This window comes from Bubalus bubalis, chromosome 11 (assembly GCF_019923935.1).
Source record: "Bubalus bubalis isolate 160015118507 breed Murrah chromosome 11, NDDB_SH_1, whole genome shotgun sequence".
NCBI lineage: Eukaryota > Metazoa > Chordata > Mammalia > Artiodactyla > Bovidae > Bubalus > Bubalus bubalis.
Genome location: NC_059167.1, coordinates 60,084,831 through 60,111,707, shown reverse-complemented (window position 1 = coordinate 60,111,707; position 26,877 = coordinate 60,084,831). Strand labels below are relative to the sequence as shown.

Sequence of the window (26,877 nt, the reverse complement as noted above, 5' to 3'; positions counted from 1 at the left end):
GTGGATGGAAGCATAATTGTTCTACTCTATTTCATAAATGTAGTTATAAGGGGTGTGAGTGGATGCCAAGTGGGAAAGGGAGGGATTGCAGGGGATTTACGGTATCACTTGGGTTATGCTGGGATTGATGCTTCCTTACATGCTTCTAACTTAAAGCTGACCAAACAGCAAGTGCATATGATCCGGGAGGCAGAGGTACAGCAGCAACCACACTATTCTCTGAAGGTCACCTCTGGCCCAAACACCCACTGCCAAGTATTGATACATTACAGCTCCACCTTCAGCTCACCTCCTGACTACCCATCCTACTGGCCAAGCACAAAGGCACCCACTACTTGGGTGTAGACAAAGCTTCCTGCTCGCATTCCGACTTTAGCAGCTGGACACACTTGGCTTCTTAGAAACTGGCTGGAGATACCTCCTGATCTACCAACTCCCCTTCTGAATTTTCACCTCCCTAAATACTTTCAAAATTGTGTAAGTCCTAATTCCTACAATATACTCATCGATGACTCTACTCTCCTGACTGACTGAACTCTGATCGTTGGGTGAACAAACAGCTAATGCAATACTTCTATGCTATTCAATAATTCTTGTTTTAGACTATGAGAAGCTGAAGAAAAGCAGCCTATCTCTCCCTGCACAGCCTGCTCCCTGTCCCCAAAGTCTTATAATTAGTAGAGAGTTAATAATAAGTTCATGTAGATAAGTAGGCAGAAACGATAAAACATCTATCAGTTTTCATTACCCCAAGTGCTTATAAATCCTATCCTTTGCTGGCACAATCACTTGATGAAGACATTCCCAAGTTGAAACCTTTCTTAGAATGAAAGTTGTTACATTGTTCCCAAAGGATTTTTCTCAGAATAACTTTTACAGTAGGCAAATTTCATTCAATGACGTAAAATACAGCACTGTGGTTTAATTCAACTTTTTAAGGAAGAAGATGACAGTAGATAAAGTAGACGAAAGTAGTTTACTTAAGAATCTTGGGACTTCCCTGGTGAACCAGTGGTTAAGACTCTGTGCTTCCAATGCAAGGGGCTCAGTTTAGACCCTTGCTGGTAGAACTGGATCCCACATACCACACTAACGATCCCAAGAGCCTGCAAGCCGCAACTACAAGATCCTGCGTGACACAACTAAGACCTGGCACGGCCAAACACATCAATAAAGATTTTTTTAAAAAGAATCTTTACCTTTGTATTCCTTATAACAATTGGATATTTCATCCCTGAAAAAAAAATTAGTGAAAAATTTATTTTTAGCAAAAGAAGGCCTACATTAAATGAAATATTATTCTAGTCATAAATTTCAAGGATTGTCTCCATCATAACCATGACTGGCTCCTACTTTTCATTCTAAAGTTTTCTTTTTACCAAGTAAACGAGATTAAACTAGTTAATATTCGACACTATATAAAACTCTGGCATGTTTTTTTAGCATATTTTATTTTAATTCATTTAATCTGTAAACCATTCCGCACCTCAGCTCCAACACTAGAAGGCACAGCTTTTCTGTGAACCACAATCCTAGAAAACATGCTATAAAATGGACCATCACGAATCAGTATGTATTTTTCCATTGGAAGAATGCTATGACAGTTGTCATTCAAGTGTTATCTGGATCCTTACAGATTCTAGGTTGCATAGAGAAGCAAGAGTTATTACAACACAAAATTTCCAATCATAAACTATTTCTAAAATTTGTTCCCAATCAGATACATGTGATCTTAAAGACCTATAATGCATATGGATAGCAGGTAAAGAATATGATTTACTTACTTACATCATAAATTTGATTGATTATGCTACCTACCTAACAATTTCAATTATTTAACAATTTTGCTCATCATCTTAGAATTTAGAAGAACACTGGGAAAATGATTGCTTCAGATAGCCCAGATCTCCTTAAAGGCCTGTCAAGAAAGAATGAACCAAGCACTACTTCTTTTTCCCTTCAAATTTCCAAACAACAAATTTAAGGCTTAACAACTAATTCATTTGGTTTAAAAAAAAAAATCTGTGCCCCCAAAGCAAAAAGAAACTCTAAGTACAGGCTACAGTGGGGGAATTGCAGGTGGGGGCTTCAGAATGGCTGAGTCATGTCCTATCCCCAGACAGTCTGATTCAGTAAGACTGCTGCTGCTGCTAAGTTGCTTCAGTGGTGTCCAACTCTATGTGACCCCATAGACGGCAGGCCACCAGGCTCCCCTGTCCCTGGGAGGATGCTAAAATCTGTATTTTTAACAAGCATCCCCAGGGGATTCTGAGTCTAACCATTGGATAGGAAAGTCTTTGGGAGCTAATTTCGCTTCTGCACCTGCCTCCAGCTCTGTGCCCTACTGTAGCTACCTCCTGGAGACCCTCATGTCATGCTACCCTACACAGAAACAGTCCCAAGTTTCTTTAAAGTCAATTCAAGTATTCAACAGAAAAGATACAGACAGCTTACCATCTTTACTTCTTGAAGGACTTTCTCTAGCCATTTCAATATCTTCTACTTCAAAATTGGCCAAAACAGAGCCACCTGCTTCTTGGAAATCCTTGGCAAATGACAAAGCCACCTGCCGATAGTCCACGATGCCAGTATAGGGACAATCAATAGCCATTAGACCCTGGGACAGAATTGTGAAAGAACCAAGACAACATAATTAAAAACTGCTGAGGACAGGCTCTCCAATGAGGCTTCCCTGGTGGCTCAGTGGTAAAGAATCCACCTGCCAATGCAGAAGACTCAGGCTTGATCCCTGGGTCGGGAAGATCCCCTAGAGGAGGGCATGGCAACCCACTTTAGTATTCTTGCCTGGGAAATCCCATGGACAGAGAAGCCTGGCAGGCTAGTCCATGGGGTCTAAGAGTTGAACATGACTTAGCAACTAAACAACAGATTGTCCAATAAATTTGACCTTTGGCTGAATTTTTTTTACTGTTCATATTGATGGATAACTCACAATTAGCCTTTCCTGGCAAACATCTGATAGTCTTAAAGAAAAATAAAATAAAAGTTTTCTCAATTCAGTGCCTAAATTTGATACCGAATACTTATACAAATTGTCTAACAGATAATAGAAATAATACAAGCTAAAAGAAAACCTCTATAATCTGGAAATAATTCTCCTCCTTAGAGGAATTAATTTTTCCAGGCTCTTCCAGCTGCTACAATGAGTCTTTCAGTTTTATTTGGCCTAGAGGAGCTATCCCACGTTGAAGGTCAGGAAGGGTGGCGGTGAGGAGATACCCCTCATCCAAGGTAAGGAGCAATGGCTGCACTTTGCTGAAGCAGCCGTGAAGAGATACCCCACGCCCAAGGTAAGAGAAACCCAAGTAAGACGGTAGGTGTTGCAAGAGGGCATCAGAGGGCAAACACACTGAAACCATACTCACAGAAAACTAGTCAATCTAATCACACTAGGACCACAGCCTTGTCTAACTCAATGAAACTAAGCCATGCCCGTAGGGCAACCCAAGATAGGCGAGTCATGGTGGAGAGATCTGACAGAATGTGGTCCACTGGAGAAGGGAATGGCAAACCACTTCAGTATTCTTGCCTTGAGAACACCATGAACAGTTTGAAAAGGCAAAATGATAGGATACTGAAAGAGAAACTCCCCAGGTCCGTAGGTGCCCAATATGCTACTGGAGATCAGTGGAGAAATAACTCCAGAAAGAATGAAGGGATGGAGCCAAAGCAAAAACAATACCCAGATGTGGATGTGACTGGTGATAGAAGCAAGGTCCGATGCTGTAAAGAGCAATATTGCATAGGAACCTGGAATGTCAGGTCCATGAATCAAGGCAATTGGAAGTGGTCAAACAAGAGATGGCAAGAGTGAACGTCGACATTCTAGGATTCAGCTAACTCAAATGGACTGGAATGGGTGAATTTAACTCAGATGACCACTATATCTACTACTGCAGGCAGGAATCCCTTAGAAGAAATGGAGTGGCCATCATGGTCAACAAAAGAGTCCAAAATGCAGTACTTGGATGCAATCTCAAAAACAAAAGAATGATCTCTGTTCGTTTCCAAGGCAAACCATTCAATATCACAGTAATCCAAGTCTATGCCCCAACCAGTAACACTGAAGAAGCTGAAGGTGAACGGTTCTATGAAGACCTACAAGACCTTTTAGAACTAACACCCAAAAAAGATGTCCTTTTCATTATAGGGGACTGGAATGCAAAAGTAGGAAGTCGAGAAACACCTGGAGTAACAGGCAAATTTGGCCTTGGAAAATGGAATGAAGCAGGGCAAAGACTAATAGAGTTTTGCCAAGAAAATGTACTGGTCATAACAAACACCCTCTTCCAACAACACAAGAGAAGACTCTATACATGGACATCACCAGATGGTCAACACAGAAATCAGACTGACTATATTCTTTGCAGCCAAAGATGGAGAAGCTCTATACAGTCAGCAAAAACAAGACCAGGAGCTGACTGTGGCTCAGATCATGAACTCCTTACTGCCAAATTCAGACTTAAATTGAAGAAAGTAGGGAAAACCACTAGAACATTCAGGTATGACCTAAATCAAATCCCTTATGATTATACAGTGGAAGTGAGAAATAGATTTAAGGGCCTGGATCTGATAGAGTGCCTGATGAACTATGGAATGAGGTTCGTGATACTGTACAGGAGACAGGGATCAAGACCATCCCCATGGAAAAGAAATGCAAAAAAGCAAAATGGCTGTCTGGGGAGGCCTTACAAATAGCTGTGAAAAGAAGAGAAGCAAAAAGCAAAGGAGAAAAGGAAAGATATAAACATATGAATGCAGAGTTCCAAAGAATAGCAAGAAGAGATAAGAAAGCCTTCTTCAGCAATCAATGCAAAGAAATAGAGGAAAACAACAGAATGGGAAAGACTAGGGATCTCTTCCAGAGAAGGCAATGGCATCCCACTCCAGTACTCTTGCCTGGAAAATCCATGGATAGAGGAGCCTGGTAGGCTGCAGTCCATGGGGTCGCTAAGAGTCGGGAACGACTGAGCGACTTCACTTTCACTTTTCACTTTCATGCATTGGAGAAGGAAATGGCAACCCACTCCAGTGTTCTTGCCTGGAGAATCCCAGGGACAAGGAAGCCTGGTGGGCCGCCGTCTATGGGATCACACAGAGTTGGACACGACTGAAGGGACTTAGCAGGGATCTCTTCAAGAAAATCAGAGATACCAAAGGAACATTTCATGCAAAGATGGGCTCGATAAAGGACAGAAATGGTATGGACCTAACAGAAGCAGAAGATATTAAGAAGAGATGGCAAGAATACACAGAAGAACTGTACAAAAAAGATCTTCACGACCCAGATAATCATAATGGTGTGATCACTGACCTAGAGCCAGACATCCTGGAATGTGAAGTCAAGTGGGCCTTAGAAAGCATCATTACAAACAAAGCTAGTGGAGGTGATGGAATTCCAGTTGAGCTATTCCAAATTCTGAAAGATGATGCTGTGAAAGTGCTGCACTCAATATGCCAGCAAATTTGGAAAACTCAGCAGTGGCCACAGGACTGGAAAAGGTCAGTTTTTATTCCAATCCTAAAGAAAGGCAATGCCAAAGATTGCTCAAACTACTGCACAATTGCACTCATCTCACACACTAGTAAAGTAATGCTCAAAATTCTCCAAGCCAGGCTTCAGCAATATGTGAACCGTGAACTTCCTGATGTTCAAACTGGTTTTAGAAAAGGCAGAGGAACCAGAGATCAAATTGCCAACATCCTCTGGATCATGGAAAAAGCAAGAGAGTTCCAGAAAAGCATCTTATTTCTGCTCTATTGACTATGCCAAAGCCTTTGACTGTGTGGATCACAATCAACTGTGTAAAATTCTGAGAGATGGGAATACCAGACCACCTGATCTGCCTCTTGAGAAATCTGTATGCAGGTCAGGAAGCAACAGAACTGGACATGGAACAACAGACTGGTTCAAAATAGGAAAAGGAGTTCGTCAAGGCTGTATATTGTCACCCTGTTTATTTAACTTATATGCAGAGTACATCATGAGAAACGCTGGACTGGAAGAAACACAAGCTGGAATCAAGATTGCCGGGAGAAATATCAATAACCTCAGATATGCAGATGACACTACCCTTATGGCAGAAAGTGAAGAGGAACTAAAAAGCCTCTTGATGAAAGTGAAAGAAGAGAGTGAAAAGTTGGCTTAAAGCTCAACATTCAGAAAACGAAGATCATGGCATCCGGTCCCATCACTTCATGGTAAATAGATGGGGAAACAGTGGAAACAGTGTCAGACTTTATTTTTGGGGGCTCCAAAATTACTGCAGATGGTGACTGCAGCCATGAAATTAAAAGACGCTTACTCCTTGGAAGGAAAGTTATGACCAACCTAGATAGCATATTCAAAAGCAGAGACATTACTTTGCCAACAAAGGTCCGTCTAGTCAAGGCTATGGTTTTTCCTGTGGTCATGTATGGATGTGAGTTGGACTGTGAAGAAGGCTGAGCGCCGAAGAATTGATGCTTTTGAACTGTGGTGTTGGAGAAGACTCTTGAGAGTCCCTTGGACTGCAAGGAGATCCAACCAGTCCATTCTAAAGGAGGTCAGTCCTGGGTGTTCTTTGGAAGGAATGATGCTAAAGCTGAAACTCAAATACTTTGGCCACCTCATGTGGAGAGTTGACTCATTGGAAAAGACCCTGATGCTGGGAGGGATTGGGGGCAGGAGGAGAAGGGGACGACAGAGGATGAGATGGCTGGATGGCATCACTGACTCGATGGACGTGAATCTGGGTGAACTCCGGGAGTTGGTGATGGACAGGGAGGCCTGGCGTGCTGCGATTCATGGGGTCGCAAAGAGTCGGACACGACTGAGCGACTGATCTGATCTGATCTGAACCATATCTGATTCTGAGTCAGATTCTGTATCACCAATTTCTTTATATAAACTGCACTAAGGTTTTCCCAGTAGTATATTATCTGTCATGCATACTCAGTGAGAGCCCTGAGTTGTTCACAATGTTTTCAGAGTACTGATCTGATTTGCTGCAGAATCTATCTTCAAGACTGCAACTACGGAATGGAGATTTTAGTGGTTAATTCAAACTTTCTCTTCAGGTAATATGGAGAAATTAATAGCCTGGGTATTTAATTGCTATGTTGGAGTGTGTGTGTATGTGTGTGTGTCAGTTGCCACTCAAAACATGTTTAAACTCTATACATGAATGATCTACAACCATACATATTTAATTTTTCAGAATAAGTGTTCAATGTGCATAGGCCTTTTCTAATTGTGAAGAAAAGGATATGAGTAGAATTTCACACACCAAATACTGACTGCATTTTGGTGAGTGCTTGGAAATGGCACACTTTTCTGTTGCGTTATTGTATATAAGAGTGTATCAGTTCTCTCAATCAGTCTCCTCTAAGAGGGCAGACTGGTTCCCAGGATAACTAAAGCCCAGAAGTTGAGTGTGACTTAAGTGCTGCCACCCTCCTGGGCAGCACTGCACTGCTGTTCCAGTTTTAAAATGACATCCGATAATATTAAATATCTCATCTGTATTCACTGCTCCACCCCAGCCCAGTGCGTTTACCTGTCTGGCCTTTAAAAGCTTTTGATTTTGCCACTCGACCCTGACCAATGTTTCCAAATGGCCAGATGGCACTAAAAGTGAAGGCTCACAATCTCAGGCTCTTTTCACAAGCTGAACCTAACATGTGGCAAAATTCATCATTCTCCTGACAGTCTTGCTTCCAGAATTTGAGAGCATTTGCCAAGAATAGGAAATCATTCCTTCTGTTTCTAGACACACGTAAGATTTTACACTAGAACTTCTATTGCCTGAAATTCCTAAATTCACAGGTCCAATAAGTAGAATTCAACTCCAACCTACAAATAGTATCTGGGATACAACAACCTTGGAAGCTAATTTAAGATAATACTAAGAGTTTAGTCACAAAAACTTTTTACATAGCATAGAACTATGTGATAAGTGTGATAACAGAGGGGTAAAATAACGTGTGTACAAGTGCTTCGTGTCAATCTTTTTTTATCATCCCAAATATCCTCCTTATTCATCTTCTACTCCTCTAATCCAGCACATGCCTGACACACACAGAAGGCACTCAAATACTGACTGAATGAATTTTTGAGGGCTGTCTTTAAACATATACCAAATTTTACCCTTCCTAACAGGTTTCCTTCTTCCTTCCCTTTCTGGTCTTGGCTCTGACCCTCCTCATGAGATGTTGGTGTGCCTTGCCTGAATGTGCATGAGGGGGAAGGTGGAACAAATCACTGCTGCCAAGCTGTTGACACTCTGGCCTGGGGTGGGATTAGGGGACAGGCTGGCTGTCTGCCGGCCAGCAGACTGCACGTGCGCTGACCAGGTCACCAGGTCAGAGCTTGAAATCTGATATTGTGGCAGGTCAGGTGGTTGGAAAAGAACCAGGCAAGTGGGTCAGGGAAAGCTAAGAGTTGGAAGTCAGTCAGGAGGCTAGAGGAATATGTGATTGACCAATAGCGTTAAAGTAAGGCAGTTGGCTCAGCACACCTAAGGTCAGAGGAAGCAGTCAGGATAGAGAGGCACAGAGAGCACTGTCAAGAGCCATTCTTCCAAGTTTACAGACGCAGTTTCAAAGTTTCTCAGATACTCCCACTAGGGGCACTTCATTTTCTTCTTAAAGAGACCTGATACAAGAAACCTTTTCAGAGTTCCCCTGACAAACTGTTTCTTTCTGGAGGGCCTGGAAGAAAAAGAAGAGACCCTATACCATGGAAATTCTGCTACCCAATCCTGGTAGTGGTCATGAATTTGGGGGAAAAGGGAGAAATTTACTCAAGACACCTTTATGAAAAACCGAAGTATACTTTCCACTATATATTGTCACCCCTAAAAATTCTAGACATTGATAACCATAATGCGGCCTTCTATAAAGTAGATCACTACTGCAGAGGCTTCAGGGAAGGGTAACATACACCTCTCTTAGAAGTTACACTACTTATTTATCTTTCAAGCAGGGGGCTCACCTCTGAGAAGACTTTTCTAAACTCTTGGATTAAACTAAAAGCTCTCCCTTGCCTTGGTTACAAGACAGAGTATCAGTTCTATCATAATACTTATCACTATATTAAAACTATCTTCTGCTACACTCTAACTTCTTTTAGGATCATGACAATGTCTTACCTTCACATCTGCAGTACCTACTGTAGTGCTGGGCACACAGTAAAGAAGAAAATGTTGGTCAAATTCACTTGATTATCTATATATACATACTTCATCTACCCCATTCTGAGAAATGTGAGGATCACATGGTCAGGTGCACAGAACAATACCCAGACTCATCCCCAATCTTTATGATGTACAAAATGCTGTTTTGTTTTGAACAGTAAGGCATGATGTAAAGAACCATGGGTCCTTCTTATAAAGAACCATGGGTCCTTCTTTTTCTATTTTTTTTTTTTTTTCAATTTCTAAAGTTATCAGACACACAACAGAGGACTGTTGTTTCAGTTGACTAGCTGGAATCTTCCAAATTCCCAAGATTTCAGTACCATCATGAAATCAAAAACTTTGTTTCCCAAACTCCAGAGTCAATCTTGTTTTTACATCATGACCAAATCCACAGTGGGGTCAGGGGCTTATATATCTTTTTTTTTTTTTACACTAATATTAAAGTCTGAAACAGTTTCTTGATAATACATAAAAACAGAAACACATGTTAAAAATTAGCATGCCTCTCTGGTGGAGGTTATAAATTGTTTTATTCTCAAATGCCAGGTAATACTTGATACAGTCAGTGAGATTCTGACATCTTAGTTTTACAACCAAACACTATCAAAATCACACAAAACAATAAAACAGAAACAGGTTTAGCTGTTTTATAGTCAGGAAGCACTCAATAATTCTTGTAAAGCACTGTATAGATAAGAACTGGGAAGCAAGTTTAATTTCATTTTTTTAGTAGATTTGATTTTTTAGAGCAATTTTAGGTTCACAGGAAAACTGAGCAGAAGGAACAGAGATTTCCCGAATATTAATACTTCTTGCCCCCATATGTGCATAGCTCCCTAATCTCTTGAATACTAATATTTTTTTCCTTTTTAAGTACAGCATTAGTATAAACAACCAGTTCTGCTATAGACTGAATGTCTGTGGGCCTCCAAAATTCATAGACTGAAACCTAATGACCAACATGACAGTATTTGGAGATGGGGCATTTGGGAAGTGATTAGGTAATAAAGATAGAGCCTTCATGAATGGGATTAGTGGCTTTATAAAAGAGACTCCAGAGAGCTCCCTCACCCTTTAAGTATTTTGAGAACACAGCTAGAAGATGGTCTATGAACCAGGAAGTGGGTCCTCACCAGACATCAAATCTTTCAGAGCCTTGATCTCAGACTTCTAGCCTCTAGAACTATGAGAAATAAATACCTGACACTTATAAGCTAACTGGTCCACATTCCAGATGGCACTAGTGGTAAAGAATCCGCCTGCCAACATAAGAGACACAAAGAAGACAGCTGAATCCCTGGGTCGGGAACGGGAAATCCCTGGAGTAGGAAGTGGCAACCCACTCCAGAGTTCTTGCCTGGAAAACTCCATGAACAGAGGAGGCTGGTGGGCTACAGCCTACAGGGTTGCAAAGAGTCAGACACGACTGAACACACACTTTGTTGCAGCAGACCCAACTGACTAAAACGAGCCTTTATATGAGTTACTCACAACCCTAGTTTGAAGATATCCTACAATCTCTCAACAATGTTTTGAAATAGCCTATTTTATTCTACAGAGGAATTGACATGGCTTAAAGGAAATAAACACAATAAAATAATGAGTTACAAGCAAAGTATTAGGAAAAAGGGAAAATGTAAACCAGGAGAAAAAGAACATAAAAAAGTTATCAGATGTCATGAAAAGTACCCAAGTATCTCAAAAAAATCCATTTTAATTCACCAGAATTACTGCTCACATAAAGCACAAAATAACCATCACTTCTTGAGGATTAACATATCTTGGATGCTTTACATGTATTATTGTATTTAATTCTCAGAACAAGTCCATTTTACAAACAAGGAGTCTGAGGTTTAGAAAAATTTTAACTTAAGGTAAACAGCTGTTAAATAGGCAGATATGAGATTTAAATTTATGTCTGTCTGACTTCTCAGCCACCACAAACTGCTGCTCATCTTATGTCAGATCCCATTTTATGGGGGGGAAAAAAGAGAAAATGCAGTGAGATAAAGAATAGTATGTCAAAACTTCCTTAAGTCTAGAAATTACTGACCTATGATATACAGTAGTAGTAATGTTAGTTGCTCAGTCGTGTCCCACTCTTTCAGACCCCAAGGATTTTAGCCTGCCAGGCTCCTCTGTCCATGGAATTCTCCAGGCAAAAGTACTGGAGTGGGTTTCCATTTCCTTCTCTAGGGGATCTTCCTGACCCAGGGATCAAATCCGGGTCTCCTGTATCGCATGCAGATTCTTCACCATCTGAGCCACCAGGGAAGCCTGGCAGAAAGGAATCAGGTTTTCTAAAAACAGGGGACAAGAGAGGATGAGATGGTTGACTGGCATCACCAACTCAATGGACATGAGTTTGAGGAAGCTCCGGGAGTTGGTGATGGACAGAGAAGCCTGGCATGCTGCAGTCCATGGGGTCGCAGAGTTGGACACAACTGAGCGATTGAACTGAACTGATTCTAAAAATAACTATAAATAGGTAGTATTGGTGGTGTCATAGTGAGTAAAGCTGCTTCCAAAAATAAATATATAAATGGTTCTGACCTCCCACTTCAAGGCTCCCCTCTCTCCCACAACCAGTTTCATCCTGTGTACCAGAGTTTGATTAACTTTTCCTTAATTAACACAGTTTGCATGTCATTTTCCTGCCAAAATCCTTCAGTGGCTCCCTACTGTTTAAATCAGGAGCTGGTAATTTTTTCTGTAAAGGGCCAGATAGTAAATATTTTTGTCCATGTGAAGCTTAAGGTTCCAACTACTCGAGTTGGTTGTTTGGCACAAAAAGCAGCCACAGACAACAAACACATAAATGAGTAAGTATGGTTGTATGCCAAAAAAATTTATTTGTGTGGCACTGAAATTTTGTTTCATATAATTTTCACTGTCATAAAATATTATTCTTTTAATTTTTCTCAACCATTTAAAACAGCTTAATAGGTCATTAACAACTGGTTGTGGGCTTGGCCCACACTGGCCACAGTTTGCCAATCCTGGCTTAAGACCCATGTAGCATTTGCTCAAAGCCGGAAGAAAATAGACAAAATCAGATATTCAATGAATGAGTCTTCTTATTAAAAAAATCAGTCATTCATTCATCATCTCAGAGAAATAAGAACCATATGGGGAGAGGAAAATGGAGAAGATCTGCTCCCACAAGGAAAACACTCTTACTATTCTGAGTCCGAAGGGAGAGAGAGGTGAAGTATGCTAGAGTCAAAGATGCTATGACCTTCTCTGCAAGGAAGAACTCATTCAACACTATCTGGATTTCTAGGTACTACCAATCTCTTGGGAACTTTATATTACTTAAGAAAATCAAATATTTTGATCCAACCTTAACTGCACAACTAAAGATAAGAAAAATTAATTCTATATTGTCTTTGTGTAAAAGGATTTGAAGCAGCTTGTAAAAACAAAGAAAAATACATACAAAACAATATATACTAGCATTAAATTTTAAACCAGACAAGTATATGGATTGGAAGTTATTATTTGCAGACAATATGACTGTATATAGAAAATACAGAAGAAGAATTAGGACTTCCATAGCAGACCAGTGGTTAAGAATCCATGCTTTCACCGCAGGGGGTACAGGTTCTATCCCTGGTTGGGGAACTAAGATCCTATCTGCCATGCAAAATGGCCAAAAAAAAAAAAAAAGAATTCATAGACAAACTGTTAGAATCAATAAGTGAATTAAACAACCAAAATGAAGCGGGTAATGTTCTGTTTGTTGATCTGGATGCTGATCACATTTCACAAAAATTCATCAAGTTGATGATTTTGGATGTACTGATATGCTAGGATTCAATAACAAGTTCCAAAAAATAAGAGCATACAGAAGACAAAGATGAAAAGACAAGATGAAACAAAGAGTGAAATTAGTGCATAAAAATAAAAATGTATGCTTAAGGCTTTAGCTACTTGGCAAGAGCAGGGCACAAATTGTCCTGCTTGGGATCAAGGCAAACAGGAGAATGCAATCAGTTACAGCGTCCATAGACAGAAACTGCTCAGGAAGAAAAAATTATACTTAAAACTGGGGTCTGAGAGAAATTTCTCCTGAGTGTTCTCAAAAAGATGCTATTCAACAGTGAACCTATCTTCTTACAGTAGAGGCCTTAGTGAGTGATACAGTGATTTTCTCCATAGGCTGATGCCAAAAGACCAACACACAACTCAAGGAGAGTAATCTGGGGTCAAGGAGTAGGTGGGGAGAGAAAAACGCTACAGTATAGGGGTACCACAATCTGGTGGTCTGGAGAGAGGTAGAAGGATGAATGATCATCTAGGCTCTCTTCTTCAAACAGTGTTTCTCTAAAGCAAGCTTTTGATAAGCATCGCCTGACAGTGAGTTCAAGGTCATACTCACTAAGATAGGTACCCAGAGTCCAAATATTGTATAATGTCATTAAAACACTGGGGACAGATCTAGAAAGCAAACCTATGGTTACCAGGGGGTAAGCGGGGGTGGATAAATCAGGATTGATATATATACACTACTGTATATATTAAAATATATATAAATAAACAAAATAGACAAAATAGATACATGGTAGTGGTTAGTTGCTTCAGTCATGTTCAACTCTTTTGCAACCCCATGGACAGTGGCCCACCAGTCTCCTCTCTCCACAGGATTTTCCCAACCAGAATACTGGAGTGTGTTGCCATGCCCTCCTCCAGGGGATCTTCCTGACCCAGGGATTGAACCCATGTCTCCTGCACTGCAGGAGGATTCTTTCCTGCTGAGTCACTGGGGAAGCCCATAGGTCCTTATTAGTTACCTATTTTTACATATTGCATATATATATATTTATACATACACACATACACTATTATTGTGTATATATTATACATGCACAATTTGGGCTATATACATATATGTACTTTTATCTATTTTATTGTATATATATACACACACATATTTGGGGAAGATCCCCTGCAGAAGGAAATGGCCACCCACTCCAGTATACTTGCTGGGAAAATTCCATGGACAGAGGAGCCTGGCGGGCTACAGTCCATGGGGTTGCAAAAGAGTCAGACATGACTTAGTGACTAAACAACAACAATAAGGACCTACTGTATAGCACAGGGAATTCCACTCAATACTCTGTAGTGGCCTATACAGGAAAAGAATCTAAAAAAGAGTGGATATGTGTATATGTATAACTAATTCACTTTGATGTACACCTGAAACTAACACAACATTGTAAATCAACTATATTCCAAAAAAAAAAAACCCTGAGGAATGGAAAACAGGAGATACAGCAATTCACTGTAACAGCCAGTGGCGTGGGAATTGGACAGTAGCCTCTAAAAGGCTATCAAGGAAAGCTGATAAACAGAGTAACTATTGTATATATATAGTCGACTCTCCATCACAAATAAAGAAGATCTGGTTTTCCTCATAGAATGCTTTAAGCCAGATACTCTATAACCCACCATTCACACCCTCCTGAAGCCGACCAGATACTGCAGCCACCATCCTCAAAAATTTTCAGTGGCTACCCATGTCTCCTGGGTACACTTCGAAGTATTAGCATGAATATCAGGCCCTTCGTGTGGGCTAGTTCTGCCTTTCCAATCTCATCTGTTACTTCCCACTACACACCCTAGGACCCAACCACACCTCACCACTCAGTGCTTTCCCAACATGTCACAGGGCCTCAGACCTCTCTTGCCTTTGCCTGTGCTCTTTGGACCTGGTAGTTTCTCACAGGGAAGAAGAAATCAGCATCCAGAGTTTGTGGCAGTGCCCTCTAGTGTCTGTCACCTCAATGCTCCTGTGACAAGACTGTCTGTTTCTATGATTCCTGCTTCCTATAGGCTCACCCCCAGCCTTCATGTCACAGGGACTGAGCCCCAGCTGAAAATATCCCTGTGAGCATGTGTGTGGGGTTAGCGAATCACTTACCCTACAATATGGCTCCTTCTTTTTTATGTCCTCCTGCTGGATCAGCCTCAGGCCCTGGACACCATTCTGCAGGCCTCTCTCATACAGGGCCTGAAGTCTGGGAATTTCTTCTTGTTCAACAGCCACTATAAGCTTAAAAAGAAAAAAACATAAAGAATATGAATAAAGTTAAACATATCATCAGTTATGAAAGATAAAGGTCAATAGAAAATCATAAATTTTTGTATGATTCAAACTGGGTTGAGTTTTAAAAACTGCTTTTGCTTCACTTATCTACTCCTCCCTTTCTCCAGGACTTCACTCTTCCTCCACCAAAAATATTTGTCTTTAGACTGCATTAAAGCAAAGGTGAGGCGTGGCCTCCATTCTCACACCTGCCGTCACAGTTGCTATGTGTGTCTTGGCCATAGTATCCCCATCATTGTTTCAATCCCAGAGGGGAATGAAGCACAGCTTGTTTTGTCTTTAAATTAAAAAAACAAAAACCAGAATATCAGAGAGATAGGAAGTATTCAGTATAATGGGATATCACTAACAGAAAACTATTTTCTGGAATAAAGTACATTTCAAAGTATTTACTGATACATTCTGTCATAGAGGAGAAAAACAGAAAATTCAACAACTTTACTCAAGATTCCTTTTCTATTAATATTTATTTCTGGGCAAAGTATCTGTTTGAGGTAGTTACTTTCTTACTTAACAGTTACCAGCAAAGGAAAACACAGATGATATTCACAAGTACATTAGAATTCAAAAATCACTATTTCATAGCAAGGAGTCAATCACAGTCCATGAAGTAATACTTTTAATCAAAGTGTAAAGGTTATTTAAATCAACAAATACTTAACCTTAAAAACAGATGTGGAATCAGATGGCACTATCAAGAAAGTAAAAAGATAATGCACTGAACAAGAGAAAATACTTGTAAATCATATCACTGATAAGGATCTAATATGCAGAACATATCAAGAACCCTTTACAAACTCTGTACAGACTTCCATATACAAAGTAAGTAAGTTACAGGGATGTAATGTACAGCATGGTGACTATAGTTAGTAATTGTGTATTTATAGTTAGCAATTGTATATAGTTAGTAATTGCATATTTGAAAGTTGCTCAGAAAGTAGATCTTAAAAGCCCTCATTATGGACTTCCCTGGTGATCCAGTGGTTAAGAATCCACCTGCCAATGCAGAGGACAAGGGTTCAATCTCTGCTCCAGAAAAATTCCACATGCCGCGGGGCAACTAAGCCCAAACACCACAACTACTGAAGCCAGTGCACTCGAGAGCCCGTGCCTCGCATCAGGAAAAACCACCGCACCACGCATGTGCACCACCACCAGAGAGCAGCCCGTTCTCTGCAACTAGAGAAAGCCTGCGCGTCGCAACAAAGAACTGGCCAAAAATAAAGAAATAAATACAATATTTTTTAAGGGATCATATAATATTTTTTTAAAAGTCCATCATCACAAGGAAAAAAATTCTTACATGTTAAATCATACTTCAATTTGAAGAAATAAAAGGACATCAAACTTGATTTAAAACAAAGATGTTGGAGATGGGCAAAGACTCAAATAAGCAACTAAACCAGGAAAACTGTGAAATCAGGTTATTAAGTCACACTGACATTGCCATGGCCTGGAAGCAGCAATCTGTAAATTAATCCCTGGAGCTGAGCTGAGTCATTGTTAAAAGCAACGACATGATTTGATGTGAAGAGGGAATATGAGGTAGTATTCAAGCCTCCAGAAAGAAGCAGGTGTTAGAGAGCTCAAAATCATCCTATGGGCAGGAATGGGGCCTGCTATATTTCTCAAAGTCTTCAGTGGATGATGGCTGGTTCCTTTGGCTTAAAGGATTGGATGTTTAGTAGGTCTTGTATTCATGCAGTGAATCTCACTTGATCTTGATATATAATTCTTTTTATATGTTGCAACATTCAGTTTACTAGTATTTTGTAACAAACAAACCCTCATAATGCAACCATAAAAACTGTAAATATACTTCTACATTTTGTTTTTTTTTTGCTTAATAGTATGTCAAGACCATTTTCCCACATCATTAAAAAATTCTTCATAGCATTTTTAAGGGCAACAATGAATTTTTATTCTTTTTTTTTTTTGAATTTTTATTCTTAAAAATTACATGGAGAGGAGTTATAAGGAAATACTGTGAACAACTATAAGCCAATAAATTAGGTAATTTATATGAAATGGGAAAACTCGTAGAAAGACACAAACTTTTGAAACTGACTCAAGAAGACAAAGAATACATGAATAGACCTATAACAACTAAAGAAACAGAATTAATAACTTAACAGCTCAGACCTCATGAATGCTACCAAGTATTTAAAGAAGAATTAGTACCAATTCTTCACAAAATCTCCCAAAACACAGAAACAGGAACACTTCCTAATTCAACAAGATCAGTTAACAGTCAAACAAGACCAAGTCATCAAAAGATAACAAAAACTGCATATCAACATCCCTTATGGATACTGATATAAAAATTCTGAACAAAATACTAGTAAACTGAATGTGGCAACATATAAAAATAATTATATATCAAGATCAAGTGAGATTCATTGCATGAATGCAAGACCTCTAAACATCCAAAAGTCAATGAATGTAATAAATTCATATTAATAGAATAAAGGACAAAAACCACATGACTGCCTCAACAAAAGTGGGAAAGGCATTTGAGAAAATCCAACACATTTTCATGATTGTGCTGTGCTAAGTCGCTTCACTTGTGTCTGACTCTGTGCGACCCCATGGACTGCATGCAGCCCACCAGGCCCCTCCATCCATGGGATTCTCCAGGCAAGAACACTGCAGTGGACTGCCATGCCCTTCTCCATTTCATGATTAAAAACACTCAACACAATACAGGTAGAAAGGAATTTCCTCGGTCTGGTAAAGGACATCTTAAAAAAAAACCCACAGCTGTTATTATACTTAATACTGAAAGATTGAATGCTTTCTCTCTAAAATCAGGAACACAAGGATATCTACTTTGACTACTTCTATTCAACACTACATTAGAGATTCTACGCAGGTAAAGCCAGGCTTTGCATGCATGTGAAGTCACTTCCGTCATGTCTGACTCTGTGACCCCATGGACTTTAGACTGCCAGGCTCCTCTGTCCATAGGATTCTCCAGGCAAAAATACTGCAGTGGATTTCCATGCCCTCCTCGAGGGGATCTTCCCGACCCAGAGATCAAACCCACGTCTCCTGGGTCTCTCGCATTTGCAGGTAGGTTGTTTACCACTAGCACCGCCTTTAGCAGTACGTGAACCGTGAACTTCCAGATGTACAAGCTGGATTTAGAAAAGGCAAAGGAACCAGAGACCAAACTGCCAGCATTCATTGGGTCACAGAGAAAGCAAAGGAATTCCAGAAAAACAACTGCTTCACTCACTACACTAAAGCCTTTAACTGTTGGGATCACAATAAACTGTGGAAAATCTTAAAGAGATGGGAAAACCAGACCACCTTTCCTGTCTCCTAAGAAACCTGTATGCAGGTGAAGAAGAAACAGTTAGAAGTGGACATGGAGCTATGGACTAGTTCCAAGTTGGGAAAAGAGTACATCAAGGTTGTATACTGTCATTCTGTTTATTTAAGTTCTATGCAGAGTACATTATGCAAAATGCCAGTTTGGGTGAATCACAAGTTGGAATCAAGATTGCCAAGACTAAAAAAAAGATTGCCGAGAGAAATATCTACAACCTCAGAACCTCAGATATACAGAAGATAAATGGCAGAAATTGAAGAGGAAGGAAAGAGCCTCTTGATGAAGGTCAAAGAGGAGATTGGAAAAGAGGGCTTAAAACTCAACATTTAAAAAACTAAGATCATAGCATCCAGTCCCATCACTTCATAGGAAATAGAAACAGAAACAGTGGAAACATTGACAGATTTTACTTTCTTTTTTTTTTTTTTTTCAGATTTTACTTTCTTGGGCTCCAAAATCACTGCAGATGGTGACTGAAGTCATGAAATTAAAAGACACTTGCTCCTTGGAAGGAAAACTGTGATAAACCTAGACAACATATTAAAAAGCAGAGACATTACTTTGCCGACAAAGATCCATATAGTCAAGGCTGTGGTTTTTCCAGTAGATATGTATGGACGTGAGAGGTGGGCCATAAAGAAGGCTGAGCACAAAGAATTGATGCTTTTATATTGTGGTGCTGGAGAAGACTCTTGAGAGTCCCCTGGACTACAAGGAGATCAAACTAGTCAGTCCTAAAGGAAATCAACCCTGAATATTCATTGGAAGGACTGATGCTGAAACTCTAATACTTTGGCCACCTGATGCAGAGAGTCAACACAATAGAAAAGACCCTGATGCTGGGAAAGATGCAAGGTAGGAGAAGTGGGCAACAGAGGATGAGATGGTTAGATAGCATCACTGACTCAGTGGGCATGAAACTGAGCAAACTCTGGGAGATAGTGAAGGACAGGAAAGTCTGGTGTACTGATGTCTGTGGGGTCACAAAGAATCAGACATGACTTAGCGACTGAACAATTCAACACTCTATTCCTGTATTGCCCAATATGCTACTGGAGATCAGTGGAGAAATAACTCCAGAAAAAATGAAGAGGGTAGCATGTAGGGCCACCCAAGATGGACTGATCCTGGTGTGCACAAGGTTTTGTTTGTGCCCTCCAAGTGTCTGATTCCCCAGTCTTGATCACATGGACCACAAACTGTTTAACTCAATGAAACTATGAGCCATTCCATGTAGGGCCACCCAGACAGATAGATATTGGTGGAGAGTTCTGACAAAACACAGTCCACTGGAGAAAGGAATCGCAAACCACTTCAGTATTCTTGCCTTGAGAACCCCATGAACAGTATGAAAAGCCAAAAAGATAGGACACTGAAAGATGAACTCCCCAGGTCGGTAGGTACCCAATATGCTATTGGAGATCAGTGGAGAAGTTAACTCCAGAAAGAATGAAGAGATTGAGCCAAAGCAAAAACAACACCCAGTTGTGGATGTGACTGGTGATGGAAGTGAAGTCTGATGTTGTAAAGAGCAATATTGCATAGGAACCTGGAATGTTAGGGTCCATGAATCAAGGCAAATTGGAAGTGGTCAAACAGGAGATGGCAAGAGTGAACATCAACATTTTAGGAATCAGTGAACTATAATGGACTGGAATGGGTGAATTTAACTCAGATGACCATTCTATCTACTACTGAATCCCTTAGAAGAAATGGAGTAGCCATAATAGTAAACAAAAGAGTGTGAAAGGCAGTACTTGGATGCAATCTCAAGAACAACAGAATGATCTCTGTTCATTTCCAAGGCAAACCATTCAATATCACAGCAATCCAAGTCTATGCCCTGACCAGTAATGCTGAAGAAGCTGAAGTTGAACGGTTTTATGAAGACCTACAAGACCTTCTAAAACTAACACCCAAAAAAGATGTCCTTTTCATTACAGGGGACTGGAATGCAAAAGTAGGAAGTCAAGAGATACCTGGAATAACAGGCAAATTTGGCCTTGGAGTACAAAACGAAGCAGGGCAAAGGCTAACACACTTTTGTCAAGAGAATGCACTGGTCATAGCAAACACCCTCTTCCAACAACACAAGAGAAGATTCTACACATGGACATCACCGGATGGTCAATACCAAAATCAGCTTGATTATATACTTTGCATCCAAAGATGGAAAAGCTTTATGCAGTCAGCAAAAACAAGACTGGGAGCTGACTGTGGCTCAGATCTTATTGATCTTATCAATACTCCTTATTGCCAAATTCAGACTTAAATTTTAAAAAAATAGGGAAAATCACTAGACCATTCAGGTATGACCTAAATCAAATCCCTTACAATTATACAGTGGAAGTGACAAATAGATTCAAGGAATTAGATCTGCTAGACAGAGTGCCTGAAGAAGTATGGACGGAGGTTCATGACACTGTACAGGAGGCAGTGATCAAGACAATCCCCAAGAAAAAGAAATGCAAAAAGGCAAAATGGTTGTCTGAGGAGGCCTTACAAATAGCTTAGAGAAGAAGAGAAGTTAAAGGCAAAGGAGAAAAGGAAAGATATACCCATTTGAATGCAGAGTTCCAAAGAACAGCAAGGAGAGATATGAAAGCCTTCCTCAGGGACCAATGCAAAGAATAGAGGAAAACAATAGAATGGGAAGGACTAGAGATCTCATCAAGAAAATAAGAGCTACCAAGGGAACATTTCATGCAAAGATGGGCGCAATAAATGACAGAAATGGTATGGACCTAACAGAAGCAAAAGATATTAAGAAGTGGCAAGAATACACAGAAGAACTATACAAAAAAGATCTTCATGACCTAGATAACCACGATGGTGTGATCACTCACCTAGAGCCAGACATCCTGGAATACAAAGTCAAGTGGGCCTTAGGAAGCATCACTACGAACAAAGCTAGTGGAGGTGATGGAATTCCAGTTGAGCTATTTCAAATTCTAAAAGACAATGCTGTGAAAGTGCTGCACTCAATATGCCAGCAAATGTGGATAATTTAGCAGTGGCCACAGGACTGGAAAAGGTCAATTTTCATTCCAATCTCAGAGAAAGGCAGTGCCAAAGAATGTTCAAACTATCACACAACTGCGCTATCTCACATGCTAGTAAAGTAATGCTCAAAATTCTCCAAGCCAGGCTTCAACAGTACTTGAACCGTGAACTTCCAGATGTTCAAGATGGAAAATGCAGAGGAACCAGAGATCAATTGCAAACATCCGTTGGATCATTGAAAAAGCAAGAGACTTCCAGAAAAACATTTACTTCTGCTTTATTGACTACCCCAAAGCCTTTGACTGTGTGGATCACAACAAACTGTGGAAAATTCTTAAAGAGATAGGAATACAAGACCACTGACCTGCCTCCTAAGAAATCTATACACAGATCAAGAAGCAACAGTTAGAACTGGACATGGAACAACAGACTGGTTCCAAACAGGAAAAGAGTACGTCAAGGCTGTATATTGTCACTCTGCTTATTTAATTTATATGCAGAGTACATCATGTGAAATGCCAGACTGGATGAAGAATAAATTGGAATCAAGATTGCTGGAAGAAATATCAATAACTTCAGATATACAGATGACACCACCCTTATGGCAGAAAGTGAAGAGGAACTAAAGAGCCTCTTGATGAAAGTGAAAGAGGAGAGTGAAAAAGTTGGCTTAAAAGTCAACATTCCAAAAACTAAGATCATGGCATCTGGTCCCATCATTTCATGGGAAATAGATGGAGAAAGAGTGGAAACAGTGACAGACTTTATTTTGGGGGGCTCCAAAATCACTGCAGATGGTGACTACAGCCATGAAATTAAAAGATGCTTGCACCTTGGAAGAAAAGCTATGACCAACCTAAACAGCATATTAAAAAGCAGAGACATTACTTTGTCAACAAAGGTCCATCTAGTCAAGGCTATGGTTTTTCCAGTAGTCATGTATAGATGTGAAAGTTGGACTATAAAGAAAGCTGAGAGCCAAAGAATTGATGCTTTTGAAATGTGATGTTGGAAAAAACCCTTGAGAGTCTCTTGGTCTGCAAGGAGATCCAACCAGTCCATCCTAAAGGAAATCAGTCCTAAATATTCATTGCAAGGACTGATGCTGAAGCTGAAACTCCAATACTTTGGCCACCTGATTCGAAGAACTGACTCACTGGAAAAGACCCTGATGCTGGGAAAGATTGAAGACTGGAAGAGAATGAGACAACAGAGGATGAGATGGTTGGATGGCATCACCGACTCGATGGACACGAGTTTGAGTAAGCTTTGGGAGTTGGTGATGGACAGGGAAGCCTGGTGTGCTGCAGTCCATGGGGTTGCAAAGAGTTGGACACAACTGAGTGACTGAACTGAACTGAACTGAACCCAGGTAAATTAGGCGAGAAAAAAAGTAACCAGTTGAAAAAAGCAAAACTATCTTATTTGTAGATGACATGATCCTGCATGTTAAAAGTCCTAAGGAATACACACACGACACACACACACACAAAAACTATTAGACTAAGAAATGAGTTCAACAAAGTTGAAGAATAAAGATCAATATGTAAAAATCAATCCTATTCTATACATTAGCAGTGAATAAATGCAACTGAAATTAAGAAAATAATTTTCCTCACAAAAGCATCAGAAAGAATAAAATATCAAGGAATAACATTAACAAAAGAAATGCAATAACTGTACAATGAAAAATAAAAAATATTGTTGAAAGAAATTAAAGAAAATTAACATAAATGGGAAGACATCCCAATTTCATGTTTTGCAATATTTAATATTGCTAAGATGGCAGCACTCCCCAAATTGATCTATAGATTGAGTATAATCTCTATCAAAAATACCAGCTGCCCTTTTGGAGATACTGACAAACAGTATTGGCATAAGGACACACACACATCAGTGGAATAGAATTGAGAATCCTAAATACACCTTCTTACATTTATGCTCAACTGATTTTTGATGCAGGTGCCAAAACAATATATTGTAGAAAGAACACTTTTTTCAACAAATGGCAACTGGATATCCACATGCCAAAGAATGAAGTTGGACCCCCTCCTTACATCATATACCACAATTAATTAAAAAATGAACCTACACTGGTAGAACACATGTAGAGGGTGGGGTGGGAGCTTTACTTCTGATGGCAGGGTCTGGGAAGGGGCAGTAGGCCGGCTGCAAAGGTGGTAAGAAGCACCTGAAGCAGACCAAGGAGCTGGATGATGATGGGGCATTCAGGCAGAAACAAAAAAAGCAGCACAAGGGGAGTTCCCTGGTGGTCCAGTGGTTAAGAATCTGCCTTGCAAAGCAGGGGACAGGGGTTCGATTCCTGGTGGGGGAACCAGGATCCCGCATGCCGCGGGGCAACTAAGTCCATGTACGGCAACTACAGAAGTGTCCACCCCGCCATGAAAGCCAGAGCACTGCAACAAAGATACGGCATGGCCAAAAAGCGAGGGAGAAGCAAAAGAAACTTGAGAAGCTAAAAGCAAAGGCTGCAGGGAAGGCCCTCCTGGAGAAAGCTGGAATTAAGAAATCTGTCAAAAAGTAAGCTGGGGGGACTTCTCTGGTGGTCCAGTGGTTAAGAATCCACCTTCCAGTGCACGGGATGTGGGTTTGATCCCTGGTCAGGGAAGCGGAACTAAGATCCCACATGCTACAGGGCAACTAAGCCTGTGAGCTGAGGAAGACCCAGTGCAGCCAAGGAAAAAAAAACAAAACACCACTTTTAGGGACTTCCCTGGTGGTCTAGTGGCTAATACTCTGCTCTCCCAATGCAGGGGGCCTGAGTTCGATCCCTGGTGGGGGAACTAGATCCCACATGCTGCAACTAAGGCTTGGTGCAGTCAAAAAATAAAAATACATATTAAAAAAAAAAAGGAAGCTGTTCTTTGTGCTGGAGGCAATGGTAATCCTTAATTCCATTCCCGATTCCCTGCCATGTCTATTGCCACCTATAGTTAGAATGAAGTACTGTCTTGAAGCCTGTTACACATTTAAAAACAAACTTTTGTTAAGGTTTAAAAAAATGAAATCATACAGCGGCTCATCTTCTCTTTAGTTCTTCTCATTTAGCCATTTCTACCGTAGCTGTGAGGTCAGAGTAAACCCAGCCTAGAATCCTGCCAAAGTCTGTTCTTCAGTCTTTGTTCTAGCTCCAATTCTGTACCACTCAGAATTAAATCAACTCATCTCGGGGAGGAAAAGGGACTAAAGATCTAAACATCAGAATTAAGGCTTTGATATTAGAAGAAAACAGGAGCAAATTTTCATGATCTAAGGTTTGGCATATTTCTTAGATATGACACTAAAGGTACAAGCAACAAAAGAAAAAAAAAGATAAACTACACTTCATCAAAATCAAGTGTCTCTGCTTCAAAGGATACCATCAAGAAAGTAAAAAGAAAATCTACAGAATGGGAGAAAATATTCAGCAATATTTTAAATATCATCATTACTATTATTTTATTTTTAAAATAAAAATATTTTAATACTTTGGTAGTATTTTAGTAAATAACATATAACTGATAAGGGGCTATATTCAGAATATATAAATAACACAATTCAACAATAAAAAGACAAATAACTCAATTTTAAAATGGGCACAAGATCTGAATAGGTATCTCTCCAAAGAAGATAAATGAATGGCCAGTAAGTACATGAAAGATGCTTAACATTATTAATTACTAAGCTTAATTATAAAAAAAAAACACAGTGATATAGCACTTCACATCCTCCACGATGGCTAAAATAAAGCAGACAATAACTGGTGTTCATGAGGATATAAAGACACTGGAATCCTCATTAATTGCTGATGGGGATATAAAGTAGTACAGCACTTTGGAGAACAGTTTGGCACTTCTTCAAAATGTTAAACACATAGTTTCTGTATGACCCAGCAACTCTACTCCTAGGTATATACTTGACAGAAAGGAAAACATAGGTCCACACAAAAACTTGTACATGAATGTCCATAGCAGCATTATTCACAGTAGCCCAAAAGCAGAAACAACCCAAATGTCTATAACTGACAAATGGATAAACAAAATGTGGTATATCAATCCAATGGAATACAAAGAGGAATGAGGTACTGATTCATGCTGCAAGATGAATGAACTCTGAAAACACTATACTCAGTGAAAGAAGCCAATCACAAAAGACAACATTTTGCATGATCCCATTTATATGAAACATCTAGATTTTGAAAATTACATGGATACAAAGAAAGAAAAGCCAGGTATTTTTTAAATCAAAAATCATTTAAGATTACTAAGAAAATACTATTTATAAATAAGTCAAGGGCCTAGTAAAATGCCATACCTTGCCACATTGCTTGTAGGAAATTCCCTTGTGGTTACAGTACTCGTAGATGAGGGCCGCACCTTGCACACATAATTTAGCTTTCAGAGATTCGGGTTTATAATAAATCCCACTATGTATGACACCACTGTTATGTCCGGTCTGATGAACAGCTATGGAACAAGAGAAATACATTTAACAGAAAGTATATACAAGATTCATTCAAAACCCAAGAAGTAGGGGAATACAGTTAGAGTTGACGCTATTAGAAACCACTATTTAAAACTCTGCCTGGGTTTGTTCTTCCAGCTGGAGCACTGGTAGCTTCCCCAGCAGCCAACCACAGTATGTGTGTCAGGTCCCTCCAGCCCATCTCTGACTTCAGCTATGACTTTGGGGTACAAACCCACCCCTCACCACCAGCAACCCACTTCAAGGGCCCAATATGGCTCTCTGCCTTTTGCCCCAGGGTGTTCTCTAATTTAGGGGGGAGAGGGACTCAACATTCCTAGGGACAATCCTCAAACAAAGGGACAGAAGTTGAAGGGCACATGAGCACAATCCTGGGAGACATTAGGCAGTTCCTCAGAGGTCTCGGTGGAATCAAGCTCACAGCTTCAACCTGGATAACACACCTTCCCAAGATTTTCCCTCCTTCCCTGTTTACTCTCCCCACCCACTGACTCCTGCTTCCTTGGATAACCTCACAAATAAATCACCTTTTTTTTTTTTTTAAGTCACTCAGTCATGTCTGACTCTGCAACCCCATGGATTAATACAGTCCCTGGAATTCTCCAGGCCAGAATACTGGAGTGGGTAACCTTTCCCTTCTCCAGGGGATCTTCCCAACCCAGGGATTGAACCCAGGTCTCCCGCACTGCAGCAGATTCTTTACCAGCTGAATCACAAGGGAAGCCCATATCCAATATCCAGTATCC

General features: G+C 40.1%; 1 protein-coding gene across 2 annotated transcripts in view; it reads right to left on the bottom strand.

Annotated features, from left to right (window-relative positions):
• The window catches only part of L2HGDH (L-2-hydroxyglutarate dehydrogenase), a 52,834-nt gene that overhangs the window by 20,186 nt on the left and 5,771 nt on the right, over positions 1 to 26,877 (bottom strand). The window contains exons 3-6 of one of the 2 annotated variants that reach the window (XM_006063154.4): positions 25,961 to 26,112; positions 15,124 to 15,255; positions 2,455 to 2,617; positions 1,200 to 1,234 (exon numbers count right to left, since the gene is read on the bottom strand). In XM_006063154.4, coding sequence (XP_006063216.2) covers positions 1,200 to 1,234; positions 2,455 to 2,617; positions 15,124 to 15,255; positions 25,961 to 26,112 — 482 coding nt within the window. The remainder of the gene's footprint in view (positions 1 to 1,199; positions 1,235 to 2,454; positions 2,618 to 15,123; positions 15,256 to 25,960; positions 26,113 to 26,877) is intronic. The other variant, XM_025295805.3, reaches the window with a different exon arrangement.